At 43.8% G+C, this 14,086-nt stretch overlaps 1 protein-coding gene across 5 annotated transcripts in view; it reads right to left on the bottom strand.

The window, feature by feature from the left end:
- Window positions 1–14,086, bottom strand: part of LOC135100889 (uncharacterized) — a 64,192-nt gene that overhangs the window by 36,842 nt on the left and 13,264 nt on the right. For 4 of the 5 annotated variants that reach the window (XR_010268952.1, XR_010268951.1, XM_064004420.1 and 1 more), the window contains exons 3-5: window positions 5,055–5,148; window positions 3,192–3,251; window positions 2,052–2,122 (exon numbers count right to left, since the gene is read on the bottom strand). Coding sequence is in view for 3 of the 5 variants with exons in the window: in XM_064004420.1 (XP_063860490.1) it covers window positions 2,101–2,122; window positions 3,192–3,251; window positions 5,055–5,148 (176 nt within the window). In the remaining 2 variants the exon portion in view is untranslated. The remainder of the gene's footprint in view (window positions 1–2,051; window positions 2,123–3,191; window positions 3,252–5,054; window positions 5,149–14,086) is intronic. The other variant, XM_064004418.1, reaches the window with a different exon arrangement.

Raw genomic sequence — 14,086 nt, 5'->3', positions numbered from 1 at the left:
ATGAGGCGCCACCATCACCGCACCCACCGCTACTCACAGTTCCGCGAGTCCCTGCACCTGCTGGATTCCTTCGAGGGACTAAGTGTTCAGGAATAAATCTAGAGCAGCAACTTTCCGATGTGCTGCTGTGCGCTTTCAGAGACCCCCTGACCGAGCATCGGCCGTCCTGTCTTCTGAATAAACATGACCTTCATTAGAGTAGCACCGATAAGTGTTACGACAACTCATTGACGTGGTATCAGGTGCATATTGATTCCCCTTGAAGTGCTCCCTGTTTCCTCTCCCCTATCCTGTTCCCTCTCGTTATACCCTTTTACTAATCCCCTCTCCCTCTCCCTCCTCTTTCCCAACCTCTTCCTCCTCCTCCTCCTCCTCCAGCCCCGCGCCAGGTGAGAGAGCAGGTGCGGCGACAAACAATTAGCGGCCTCGACGGGACACTGCTGCTGCCGCCACTATCGCGCAGAACATCAGAACGCTTCAGATAATCGCTCGCCTTCATCTTCCCGGGCGTCTGGGCAGCTCATGTCTGGCCGGGGAAAGGAATCGCTGTCACCTTCCCCTCACCTTTTTTACTGTCACTCGTTGGATGCTCTCATTGGTTCCTGGCCCCTGTGTTTTATCGCCTAATGTTAACGAGAATCAGCAAATGTCAGTCTTTATTGAATTCTTCTGTCATCGCGGATGTCATAAATTTGTAGGATGTAACTCTGATGTTCTTACTTATTTTGTTAATCGAAATAGCTTTGGCATTAATCGGTTGTTGATGTCACTTTCTATCGACATAAGAATATTCTAAATAGAGGTTTGAGTCTCTCTCTCTCTCTCTCTCTCTCTCTCTCTCTCTCTCTCTCTCTCTCTCTCTCTCTCTCTCTCTCTCTCTCTCTCTCTCTCTCAGGCCAGCAAATGAGCAAACAAGTACGTTAGTTAAGACCATTAATTTGTTTTCTGAAGACGCCCCGAAGCCAGAACTCTCTCTCTCTCTCTCTCTCTCTCTCTCTCTGTCTCTCTCTCTCTCTCTCTGGATTGGTAAGAGAAATTAGGAGTATCCCGAATAACAAACGTCAGAAACACTTATTGGGATTGGCGCGCTAGACAACACATTCCTGAGCCGCGAGCGTCAAGGAGTCAGTCCTCCAGCCACAGCCTCCGCTCGCTGGCAAAAACACGCACGGCATTACCTGTTTACGAGACCTATTGCAGAGAGTCAGACACCGCCCTTGCCGTCAGCCCCAATAACACCGCATTAGAAGTCAATTTAGAGCCAGGTAATACGAGAAGCCGCGTTGAAGGCGTCGCAAAATAGATAGTGATCTTGTCTTTAACTCCACTAGGCTTTCTCCTCCAGTGAAAACTTGTAACACTGGGATTTGCGTTATATTGTTGTGTGTTTTATAGTCGGTATTATTAAGGGAAAGTTGGCAGACATCTCCACTGTTTACAAAGTGTATGTTTTTGAGCTTTTGATGCATTTTATTTCGCTCAGTTTCCCACAAAAAAATTTCCAAAAGACACTTTTAAAATGTTCCAACCGTGAAATTTTAAAGGACATATAATTTTTAGTAATAACAGAAGTCCCTTCTCTGCCTTCTCTCAAACAACAAACACAGGTGTTCATGGACTCTGTGACCAGACGGGAGGCAAGAGAGGCATGAGAGGCCATCAGCAGCTGCAGGAAGCATACCGCCGCCCCTCCCGCCCCGTGCTTCTCTCCGCCTCTCCCATTTCCCTCCACCCCGCCACGGTTCCGTTCATGTGCTCCACCTCCACCACAACTTTTTGCCTCACTTAGTGGTGCTTGATTCCTGCCAGCACCGTGAGCCACTTGTGTACCCAAAACCAACACACACACACACACACACACACACACACACACACACACACACACACGAAGCTTTAACGTTTCCTTGTTAGCTAATTCATATGAACAAGCACTAAGGTAATACGCGTAAGGTACCGTTTCTTCACAACATTAACGACTGATAAAACTCTACAGATATACTGAGCACCAGTGAATATAACAGGTATAACCAATGTTTATTTTATTTACTCACCACAAACTTGAAGGCCGAGAGGGGAGAGCATTGCCACAAACCAATGAACTCAGCAGCCACGAGATGGTGACCTGTGGAGCGGAATTCAGTTTAAGAGAGAGGGAATTTGAGTCAATTTTTTTCAATTTGCCCAGGCAAATTTTATAAAACATGCTGATTTTTAACTGAAAGCATCGCTCAGCCAGCAAGTGCTGACGGGAATTACCTTAAAGCGATGAGCTGTAACTTGATCATTTATATTAAAAGAGCTACTGAGAAAATGTGGAAGAATGCATATAAAGAATTAAAAGTATACAATTAACATTTTACCTAATAAGAAAATATGCAAGACAGATAATGCTGAAAAAATAAACTAAGAGGTATTAACAAAATAAGCTAGAGAACAAGGAACATGAATGCAATAATTGAGGGTAAGTGTATTATTGCAAGAAAAATTTTACATGAATATAAGAGCCTTGCTTTCTATCCAAATGTGGACTTCATTAGTATTACGATAAGCACTATGTATTCTCTCTCTCTCTCTCTCTCTCTCTCTCTCTCTCTCTCTCTCTCTCTCTCTCTCTCTCTCTCTCTCTCTCTCTCTCTCTTTCTAGCTTATCAACGGCTAATTATGGTGTATGTATTTGCGTCCGCAAGAAAAATTAATGTAAGTGAGCGTTTAAAAATCACGGTTATTAGTTTTTTTTCTTTATAGAGTCTATCCTGCGTGTAATGGTGTTGCCTTTCCCGCCCTGATTGATGGATGCTCCTTATGTGACGCGGAGATCCGTCTTTCAATAGTCTCTCTCTCTCTCTCTCTCTCTCGCTCTCTCTCTCTCTCTCTCTCTCTCTCTCTCTCTCTCTCTCTCTCATCTATACATGTAGAACTACTCACTGAACTATGAAAACATCTACCGTAAGATATCCACTACCACTGCTACTACTACTACTACCACCACCACTAACACCACCATCACCACCACCACCATTAACACCATCACCACCTACAACCTTAAAAATGCCCCAGCCTCACCAGCACCACATCCACCACCACCACACCCTTTTTCCTTGCAGCCTCACCCCGCACCTCTCTTGAGCACCGACCCTCGTTTTCTTTACACCAGTGATGAATACACCTGAGGTTTCCCCGCGCCAGCTTACCGAAGGCCGCTTGTCGGTGCTGTGTTCCGCGGTCGTGCTCGGAGTGGGAATGGCAGGAGGCTGAGGAGGAAAAGGCGGAGGCTGAGGTGATACTGGTGGTAGTGGTACTGGTGGTGATGGTGGTGGAAGGAAAGAGATGGAGGAGCAATTTAAAGATTCGTCTTCTCGTCTACCTCACAAGGTTTCAAGTTTCCATATTGGTTTGAGCGCCATCACGACTCGCCTTCCCTCGACTCTTTCCTCTCCTTTCCCTTCATCGCTTATTCCACTTTCGGCACACGGAGAGGTAAAGTGGGTGGGTGGAGACGTGAGGATATAGTTACACACACACATACACACACACACACACACACACACACACACACACACACACACACACACACACACACACACACACACACACACACACACACACTTACGCACACTTACACAGTGATCGGTAATAATGAGCTCTTAGCTCGCACTGAGAGGTTAACGGCTGGTGGATGAGGGCCCGCTCGTGGTCAGGCCTTGGTGAATGGTGAGTTAAACACACACACACACACACACACACACACACACACACACACACACACACACACACACACACACACACACGCAAAATAGATAGATAAGACATAATTTATTGACCATATTATATATATATATATATATATATATATATATATATATATATATATATATATATATATATATATATATATATATATATATATATATATATATATATATATATATATATATATATTACAAAACAAATATTATGTATAAAACATAAAATACGTAATGAATAACTAAAATGTATAAAACAAAATCGCAGTCCATCATACACACACACACACACACACACACACACACACACACACCAGCCAGTGCATAAACGCAATATTCTTTCCTGTATTTCATTGTATCGTGCGTTTTTCTTTCTAGACCAGTTTCTCATTTTTCTGCCACGTTGGCAGCTCAAGAATATATATTTAAGACAATACTCTCATGATTTTCCTCGTCTGTATGTGTGTGTGTGTGTGTGTGTGTGTGTGTGTGTGTGTGTGTGTGTGTGTGTGTGTGTGTAACGTAGTCTCCTTGGTGACCTTGAGAAGGCTATACAAGGAAGAAGGAGAACAACAACAACAACAGCAACAACCATTTTTATGTACTAGTTATATCTGGTGCCAGTACTAGAACAAGAAGAAGAAGAACAACAACAACAACAACAACAACAACAACAACAAGGGGGATGAGAAGAAGAAAACAAGTAACAGTGGGAACAGCAGCAGCAACAACGACAACAAAAACAACAACAACAACAACAACAAAAGAAAACACTACCACCACCACCACTAACAACAACAACAACATAAAGAGGAGGAAGTAGTAGTAGTAGTAGTAGTAGTAGTAGTAGTAGTATGAGTAGTAGTAGTATTAGAAAAGCAGCAGCAGCAGTAGTACATCAAAAAAAAAAAAAAGACAGAATAGAAAAAAAAATAATAAAAATACAAATAATAAGCTGCGGAGGAGGAGGTGGAGGAGGAGGAGGAGGTGGAGGAGGAGGAGGAGGAGGAAGAGGACAGGTCGAGGGCGCCTGCAGGGAATCAACACCTCGCATTAAGACCTGCAATTGTCCTCCTGCATCTCTTTTATTTTCCGCTGCTCTATCATTTGATGTTTTCATTTTGCGATAAGCCGCGGAAAGACTGCCGCAAATAAGCACACACATAGACACCGGGGGAAAAAAAAAAAAAAAAAAAAAAAAAAACTTGATGTGAACGTGTGATTATTCGGATGCGGTAATTAAACCTGATGCTATTCATTACGGTATTTAATATTAGATCCGGGATAATTTACGGATTTCATTTTACTCACCAGATTAATTTCTTCATCTTATCTCCGCCGCTGTCCAGTCTTCGCCCGTCAGCAGCTTCACTGACGAGTTGGACAGGCGGAAGGGTACTCTTCTCTGTTTGGAATGCATAAAAGTTACAATTATCCTCAGTTTTGTTGTAATTATTATAAGTTCATTGCCTGCAACAAAAAATTACATTACCGGTCTGATGTTTAGTTATTATTGTTATTATGTTCTGTTGTATTTTGTTCTTTTATGTATACTTTATATTTGCTGCCAATTAAAATACTAAATTACTTACAGAAAAACAAAAAAATCTACAGTTTCTTGTTAATTTAGCTCCTCACACACACACACACATCTATTGACAACGAGAGTAATACTGTAGAGTGGAGAACAGTAAAGTACTTTCCTTGTATTCGAAGACAATATTACATTTTCAATTCCGGGTCTCTTACAGACAACCACGTGGTATTTGTCAGATGCATCAGTCTTTTAAAACTGCCCTCTCTTAAACTTTTCTAGAACTTTAGTGAAATCTTCATAGGAACATCCTCCTAATTATTAAGTACTTTTTCATATCGGAATTTTAACGCCTTTCATTATATATCATCAAAAGTATTCTTGCCCTTAAGCTCTCTCTCTTAAAACTTTCAAGAAATTCTGCAAAATCTTTCCAGAAGCACACGATTAAATCCATTTCTCTTCCATATCAAAATTTTTACAAGAGTTACGAGACTTCATCAGACTCATTCTTTCCCTTCCTCCCACTCCGTAGTCTCTCTTCAAGCAATTCTGCAGGAATCCAGTAGTTTTTAGTAGGTGCGATCAGCAACAACACTCACATGCCTCGATACGTTGCCAAGTGTCTGATAAGGAGCTGTTCTGTACGTGTGTGGCATCATATCATTATCCTCCACACCTTACATCCGTTTTTTCACCACTCCGTTATCAGCCCCGCAATCTGCTCCCTCCCTGCGTGGTCTATCTTATCCTCTAACTCTGGCTTCGTGTTACCTATCCAGTGATCAGCGCCAGGCAAGGGAAGGTTTCTCGTGATGATCGGACATGATGGCTACCTCTGATGGAAAGCCTCGAGACGATTATAGATATTCTCTCTCTCTCTCTCTCTCTCTCTCTCTCTCTCTCTCTCTCTCTCTCTCTCTCTCTCTCTCTCTCTCTCTCCGCTCTCTCTATCTCCCCCCGGTCTCTATCCCCCCGCTCTCTCTCTCCCCGCTCTCTCTATCTCCCCCCGGTCTCTATCCCCCCCGCTCTCTCTCTCTCTCTCTCTCTCTCTCTCTCTCTCTCTCTCTCTCTCTCTCTCTCTCTCTCTCTCTCTCTCTCTCTCTCTCTAAAGATCGAATGTATATTTTTCTTTTTTTTTATAATTGTGTGTGTGTGTGTGTGTGTGTGTGTGTGTGTGTGTGTGTGTGTGTGTGTGTGTGTGTGTGTTTATGTATGTTTTTTGCGAGTGACGTAAATATGAATCACCCTAATTATGTCGTTTGTTTGTTTGTCACTTTGTATTGTGTTTTACCTGCACTCCATTCTCGCCTCCCTTACCAAGCGAATACTGAGATGAGGTGAAGGTGGAGGGAGGGAGGGAGGGGGGTAGGGAGGGAAGGTACGCAGGCATATATGGAGGATGTGGAGGAGACGTCAAGGCGGTGTAGAAATGTGTGAATGAGGTGTTGGGACGTGCAGGTGAGGTGGGGTATGCAAAGATGTGGAGGGAATTAGTGTGGAAGAGGCAGATGGAAGTAGAGTTGAGGTGTTGTGTGGAGTGGTGTGAAGTGATGCGGTGTTGCATTGTGTTGTGTGAGTCCGGTGCACTAATAAAACTAACTATTTTGGCTTATTAAGGTTAATAGTTAAAGTTTACACTGCAGTTTCCAAAAACATCACTGACAGCCTAAGAATGATTGTGTAGTTTGAAATATTTCAGTGTTTATAATTACATTTATCCTGAATACAATCGTCTTGTGTTACTCAAATGAAGCAACAAGCATCTTAACACTATAACTAATGACAGGGTTAACTAAGTAACATTTCTAGAGGTGAGAATTCTGCAGATGTGGAAGAAAGTGGAAAAAATATACAAACAAGATGGTGTAAAGAATAGGAAGTGATGTTTCTGGTGTGGAGTGTAGAGGTGTGGAGAGCGTGACTTATAGCAAAACTCTCGAAGATGTGCACGAATAGGGAGAACGTATAAGGATATGAGGATTTAAGGAATGGGAGCGGTGATGTGCATGGTGTGGAGAATCACAAACGTGGAGGCGCAGCGAGCATGTGGAATGGAGGAAATTACCAGATCAGATGAAGCTAGGAATTAAAACAGCTGTGTGCATGATGCGGATCAGGAAGGGAATAAGGAGGTGAATATTATGGTAAATAGAGTGAAAGAAATGAATGGGTTTGATAGTTGTGAGAAAGTATAGTGGCGGTGTGTATGAAGTTAATAAATTACGTAGAGAGTGGTTGCATGCGAGATGTGGATGAGGCGCAATGTGGAGCTACAGAGGGCATGTGGAGTGAAAGAAGTGAACAGATCTGAGGAGTACGCGGAGAGGTAGTGGTGGTGAGAATGAAGTGGATGACGTAAGGAAATTGGAACTAAAAAAACATGTGAAGTGAAAGAAGTGGATGAATGTGAGAAGTGGAAGGAGAGGTAGCGGTTGTATGCACGATGTGGACGTGGCGAGGAGATGCAGAGGTACAGAGGTGCAGAAGGCAAGTGGAACGAAGGAAGTGGACGGGTCTGAGAGGGTATACAACTTCTTTTTACTTGACGCCACCAGAGGGCAGATCGAAGCTCGTTATTTACCCAGGCGCTCCTCAGAACACTAGACGTTGTTTTCTCCGCCTGGTTTACACTTCCTCGACTGGTGTTCGGCAGGGGGAGGAAATACGCCGCATTACATCCATGTTTCTGTCACATTTAATTTTGTCCTTGTTAGCTATGAGAATTGGCCTTCGTATCTTGACGTCCTGGACACAACCACACACCAAAATAGGATGAGGACAGCAAAAATAAAAGCGAAAGCCGCCACTTGAATATATAGTGATACATTCTTATAAAACTCTCCTTCTCCTCCTCCTCCTCCTTTTTAAGTAACATGTTCAACTAGTGTATGTTGTTATTATCGATGTCTCAGTGTTTTATTCTTCTAATTTTCATGTTTTTTTTCTTTCATCTATTACTCCATAAATACAACAACGGGAAGCCCAGAGAACCAGTCGGTCATTCATCACTGCCGGACACGCTGTTCATTGCTACTTAGCTGCCTGTTAGTACAATGAAATCATATTTACAAGCTCGTCATGTCTTGTATCCACCTTGCAACTTTCTGTAAAACTATTTTCACCATCTAGGAGTGTACGATAACCTAAGAATATACGATAAATGATAATGTACAAGCTTCACGTAAAAGTATTGTGCTAAATATCTAAAAACCCTCTACTGAGAACACACGAAGATTAGATTACATTCTAGCTGAAGTAAAAGTATCTGACGGTACACGGACGTTACGAGACTCACTGTCATAATTCTTTGAGCTTCTTACCGAGACAACAGGAGCTAATGAATTTATCCAGAGAATTTATAAACGATTTTGAATTAACGAGATGTATTCTATCTACACGAACAGCGTTTGGGGCACACAATTAGTCCAAAGATTTACAAAGTAGCTCCATTTCCGTGCCACATGATGCGTGAAGGAGGCGAGAAATTAGCAAAAACTAGGTTGAGGCAGTGGTCTGTTCAGATCAGTAATTAGTCCGGGCTTCGGAGCTTCGAGCAAAGCCTCTCATTATGAGCCACTTTGGGCGATGGTCCGCTGTCTGTAGTGGTGCAGCAAGATTATATTTAGTCATTAATGTCGCCGTAACTTCGCCTCCTACTTTCCAGCCTCCACTGTCCTCGTCGGATTTAAAAATGTGTCGCAGAAAATGTCACTCAAGTCTATGTGGAGCAGGAGAGTAGATGTGTTTTTCGTCAGAACTATCAGCCAGGAGATGCTACACTTTCAGCTTTATTCTACAGCTTCCAACACTATGTATACTTTGGAAATGAAACCTGACTACTATCAACTCAATAACCTATTTGCTGGTCACCACTCAGATTATAACTGTCTCTTGGCACATTTCAGTATTGAGTATCTTACTTTTCTGCAATATTTATGCCAAGTGCAAAATCCTTCACGGTCAGTCATTTACCACAAGAAATTAAATGGACAAACACGAGCGCTCCGTAATCACTTATCTAAAGAATTTCGAAAGGAGCTAATTTTCTCTCTGCGTTCCTCCTCCTCTTCATGCGGCACAATTAAATAAAAAGACGAGAATGCACTGCGAGGAATCAATGTCTTTTTACTGGTCAACCCATGGAGAAGAACTTGTGTTAGCTGGTCTGTCTCCAGGGAACAAGTCCATTATCATTTGGCTCATTATCGCAACCTGATTGAACATCCATAATTACTGTCAAACTTAAATTAAAACAGAAACCCTCAAACTTCATATTCATTCTTTAGTAACATCGAGTACAGCAGCTTAGGGACAGAACTGGATATTAATTAATTGCTAAGATATTCGAACATGATCAAGCATCCGCAATTTATGTCACAAACGTCAATTAAGATATAAACAATGGCGGCGCGAGGGCCCGGTATGGGGGAGGACGCCTGACGGAGGGACTTCAGGTGACATCCCTTACATCAGCAGGTATATGCCGTCACAACCCAAAACCAGACCAGACCGAGACCAAGAACAAGACCTATAATAAACACACACACACACACACACACACACACACACACACACAGGCACACACAAAGGACCTCAATTGTACCAGAAAAAAAAGGACCGGCGGATGCTTTAGTACTTTTTATCTTATTTTGTTTTTCTTTCTTTTTATTTTCTTCTCTTCAGCATTTGTAAACATCCGGGCAGGAAATGCTTCAAGGACACCAACCTCATTTTCTTAACTAATAGGCACCACACAGACACACACACACACACACACACTCTCTCTCTCTCTATCTCTCTCACACACACACACACACACTCTCACTGAGGCACAAAGCGGATCTATTTAATTTTCGCACTCGTATGATTTACGGTTCCCCGCTGCCGCTAGTCATGCTGAACGATCGGGTTGGCTTCGTGAAGGATATACGATCTGTTATCAATTACCGACGGCGGCTGGTCATAAGGTCACCTCAGATTCCCGTCGTGCAATTGAATAACACCTGTGACCTCTTCTATCTTTCCTCTTTCTTTCTTCTTTCTTCATGCATTCATTCTCTCTCTCTCTCTCTCTCTCTCTCTCTCTCTCTCTCTCTCTCTCTCTCTTTCCGTGATCTTTTTTTTTTATACTTATTTAACTGCTTTTTCTTACATATCGTTTTGTCTCCTGTTTTCCTTCTCCTCCTCCTCATTCTCCTTTTCCTTGCCTTCGTTATTCTCTTTCTTACCCTCCTCCTCCTCCTCCTGCTCTCCTAGTTCATCATAATTCATACTACTTTGCATTTTTTCTTCTGTCTCTTCTGACTTGATACACTTCACGCCCTTCTTGCCTGACTTGTTATTCCTTCGTCTCTTTTTCCTTCCTGCAGACGCCTCTGTACCTGATCATCCCCAGCTCACCTCACCTGTGCCTTGCCTAACACCTGGACACCTGAACATCTGTCATCCAAGGGCGGGTACCATAAACCAGAAATATGAAGCAACATCTGCCATTGAGTTCATTAATGTAGCTAGAACTGTCTGGTAACATTAATGTGGTGTAGTTTTATGCCTCCCGTGTCGAGTCTATATTGTTAAGTGACTCATACAGTAAGTACTTCCCATGGCCTCGTCTTCCTCCGTGGTAGCGTCGCATCCTCCCAACACCTCGCGGCTGTTGGACGCAAACCTGTCCACATCCAGCATGGCCTCGTCTCATGTGCCGCTCCTCATTAACATACCTTTGCCGAAACTTGCGCCTCGTTCGTACCCTTGTTGGGACTGCTTGGGCGCATTATCACCGCAGCCAGGAGGAGAAACTTCCAGCGCGGCAACATGAGTATGGTTTAAAATTTTTGCGGTCCATTTGCCTCTCATTGCCTGTCTCCAGGTGGGGCCGCCCGTCCACCTCCCGCTCAAGGACTTGGACTGCTCTTATATCTATTTGTTCAAGCGCAAATGAGGGCAGGTTTTCACTTAACGCTTCTCCGTGTGGACGCTGGACGTATGTTGCCGCAATAGTGACAGAGTGGAGGCGGCCACGCGAGGCTGCCATCCATCAGGGGCGTCAGGGGGAGGTGCCTCTGGGCGGTCGTGGGTAAACAACGCAGTGCTCCTGCCCTTGCCACCTTATCACGCTGCATCAAGACCAATCCGGCACCTATCCCTAACCTCCTCTTCCTCCTATCCTCCTACTCCTCCTCCTCCTCCTCCTCCTCCTCCTCCTCCTATCCTCCTCCTCCTCCTCCTCCTCCTCCTCCTCGTCGTCGTCGACCTCCTACCCTCCACTCTCATTACTTATCCCCCGCCCATCTCCGTCTCTTGTAATCAATCACCTCGATTAATTGCTTCAATCGCTTTGCCTCCCAGGCGACCCTGTGATCAGGCCGCCCGCCTCTCCTCCTCAACCTAATAATTACATGCAAAGTTGTCGATCAGTTTGGCTGCGTTGCCCGTGACGTGTACCCGCGTAGAGGTGCCGAGAGGATGAGTGTGGAGGTGCAGTCGTGAGGATATTAAGAGATGGTGTGTCTAGTGTGGTTGGTGTAGGTGGTGTGGAGTTCAGGGCGGGGAGTGGCGTGTGGTGTGAAGGACTATTAGACCAAGCAAGGCATGGGTAAGGATAGGTTGGGGATGGGTGGGGATGGGTGAAGACCGCGAGCTGCCTTGGAAGAGAGACGAGGGTGGTATCTGAGGGTAGTGAGGAAATGTTTTTATGTGGGAGGTATTGGGATAATTATATAGTTAATTTGGGGTGATGGAGTGATATATAATACAGTGAGGTGAGGCAAAGAAGTATTGAGGTGATAGGTTAGAAGGGCGAAGTAATGGTGGGTATTGTAGGGGTGTGAATGGAAGGCTGCTGTGGTAATGGATGGTGTGGGAGTGATGTATGGGGGCGAATGGGGTGATGGGAGATTAAGATTACACTGCGATACGCGGGGCACTCCAGAAAGGTGTTGCTGTTAGTGAGTGAAAATGACTGGTTGAGGATAAAAGGCTATTCGTTATGACACGTAGACTAATGAATATAACAATGGTACCAGACAGTGAAGTAAGTATAGAAAACCAGAGAACAGACCAGCAAACGTTGCCATGAATTATGTGATATAAAAACTATGTTAAGGTATATCAAGTCAAATTATGTTATGTTACGTGTTTTATGAATAAAGGAAACCAGCGAAGGAGAAAAAAGAAAAAGTACACTAATTTGACGCCACCCCAAAATGATAAATTAAAATTAGAAGCCAAAATAGCTTCGAAGTTCTCATAAAACTCTTCTTAGGAAATAGTTCAGGTCATAAGGAAGAAGGAAAACATAACCAGACAGTTCCAGAGCTTACTAACGAAAGGAATCAAAGAGTGAAGGCGCTGGTTAACTCTTGCGTTAGTTTGATGGACAATATGAGAATATACACACAAAGCTGCAGAATATCACCATGAATTACGAGAAAATATACAACAATGCCAGATCAAATAGGTGAGTACCAGTGATTGGCACAAATCGAGAAACAAAACCAGGGGAAGCATGTGGGGGGAGAATCAGAGGGAGTGGCGCGAGAGGAGAGGAGAGGAGAGCCAGATGATCGTGGGCTGAGCAGTGCTGATGGTTTCCGATACAAAGGTCAGCCTCTTTTGTCTGGTGCTGAGTTATGGCCTAAGGGGGGGGGCGGTGGAGTACCTTTTTTGCCCAATTTAAGAATGAGACGCTAAGATCAGGATTAATCCGTAGAGGCGAAGGAGGGAGAAAATTGCCTCGATATGGACGAAAACAAAGGAAAGACAGGTAAGGGTTAAGCGAGAGCGAGAGAGAGAGAGAGAGAGAGAGAGAGAGAGAGAGAGAGAGAGAGAGAGAGAGAGAGAGAGAGAGAGAGAGAGTTAAAAATTATACACGTAAATAAAGTTAAACAAAAGTAACACAAACACACACACACACACACACACACACACACACACACACATTAGAACACACAAACGCGCGCGCGCGCACAAACACACACACACACACACACACACACACACACACACACACACACACGACTGACTCCTTGACGAACTGACTCGCCACTCAGAAGACCTGTTTACGCCCAGGCTTCATGTAGTTGTTTATCTGTGTGTGTGTGTGTGTGTGTGTGTGTGTGTGTGTGTGTGTGTGTGCGCGCGCGCGCGCTCGCATCCGTCTACTATCATACCCGGTCGTCTGTCTCCCTTCCTGCCTGCTGTCTGTATATCTGCCTGTCTATTTTTACGTCTGACTGTGTCTGTCTTGCCTGTCTATTTTTACGTCTGACTGTGTCTGTCTATCTCTAAAAATCTGTCTGTCCGTCTGGCTCCTCATCTCTCTCTCTGCTTGTGTCAGATTATCCGTCTGCTTGTCTGTCTGCGTATGTCTGCCATAATATTCTCTCTGTAACACATTAACGAAGAAAAACGCACACAGACATGGACAAGGAACTTAATTACGTATATACACAAAACACAACACAACACTACGCGGGCGCGCACACACACACACACACACACACACACACACACACACACACACACACACACACACACACACACACACACACACGATATTTAATCATTAGAACAAAAAAAATGCATAATGGGTTCCTTACCAGAAAAAAATAATAGATGGAAAAATGAGAGAGAGAGAGAGAGAGAGAGAGAGAGAGAGAGAGAGAGAGAGAGAGAGAGAGAGAGAGAGAGAGAGAGAGAGACTTCATATTATTATCAGCACACGTCTCTCAATCTTCCAAGACGAGTGAAGATTATTACCCTTCCTAAAACAATGCAAGGTTCAGAGCAAAATATACACAGAAAA

Source organism: Scylla paramamosain, chromosome 5 (assembly GCF_035594125.1).
Source record: "Scylla paramamosain isolate STU-SP2022 chromosome 5, ASM3559412v1, whole genome shotgun sequence".
NCBI classification, from domain to species: Eukaryota; Metazoa; Arthropoda; class Malacostraca; order Decapoda; family Portunidae; genus Scylla; species Scylla paramamosain.
This window is presented reverse-complemented; position numbering and strand designations above follow the sequence as displayed.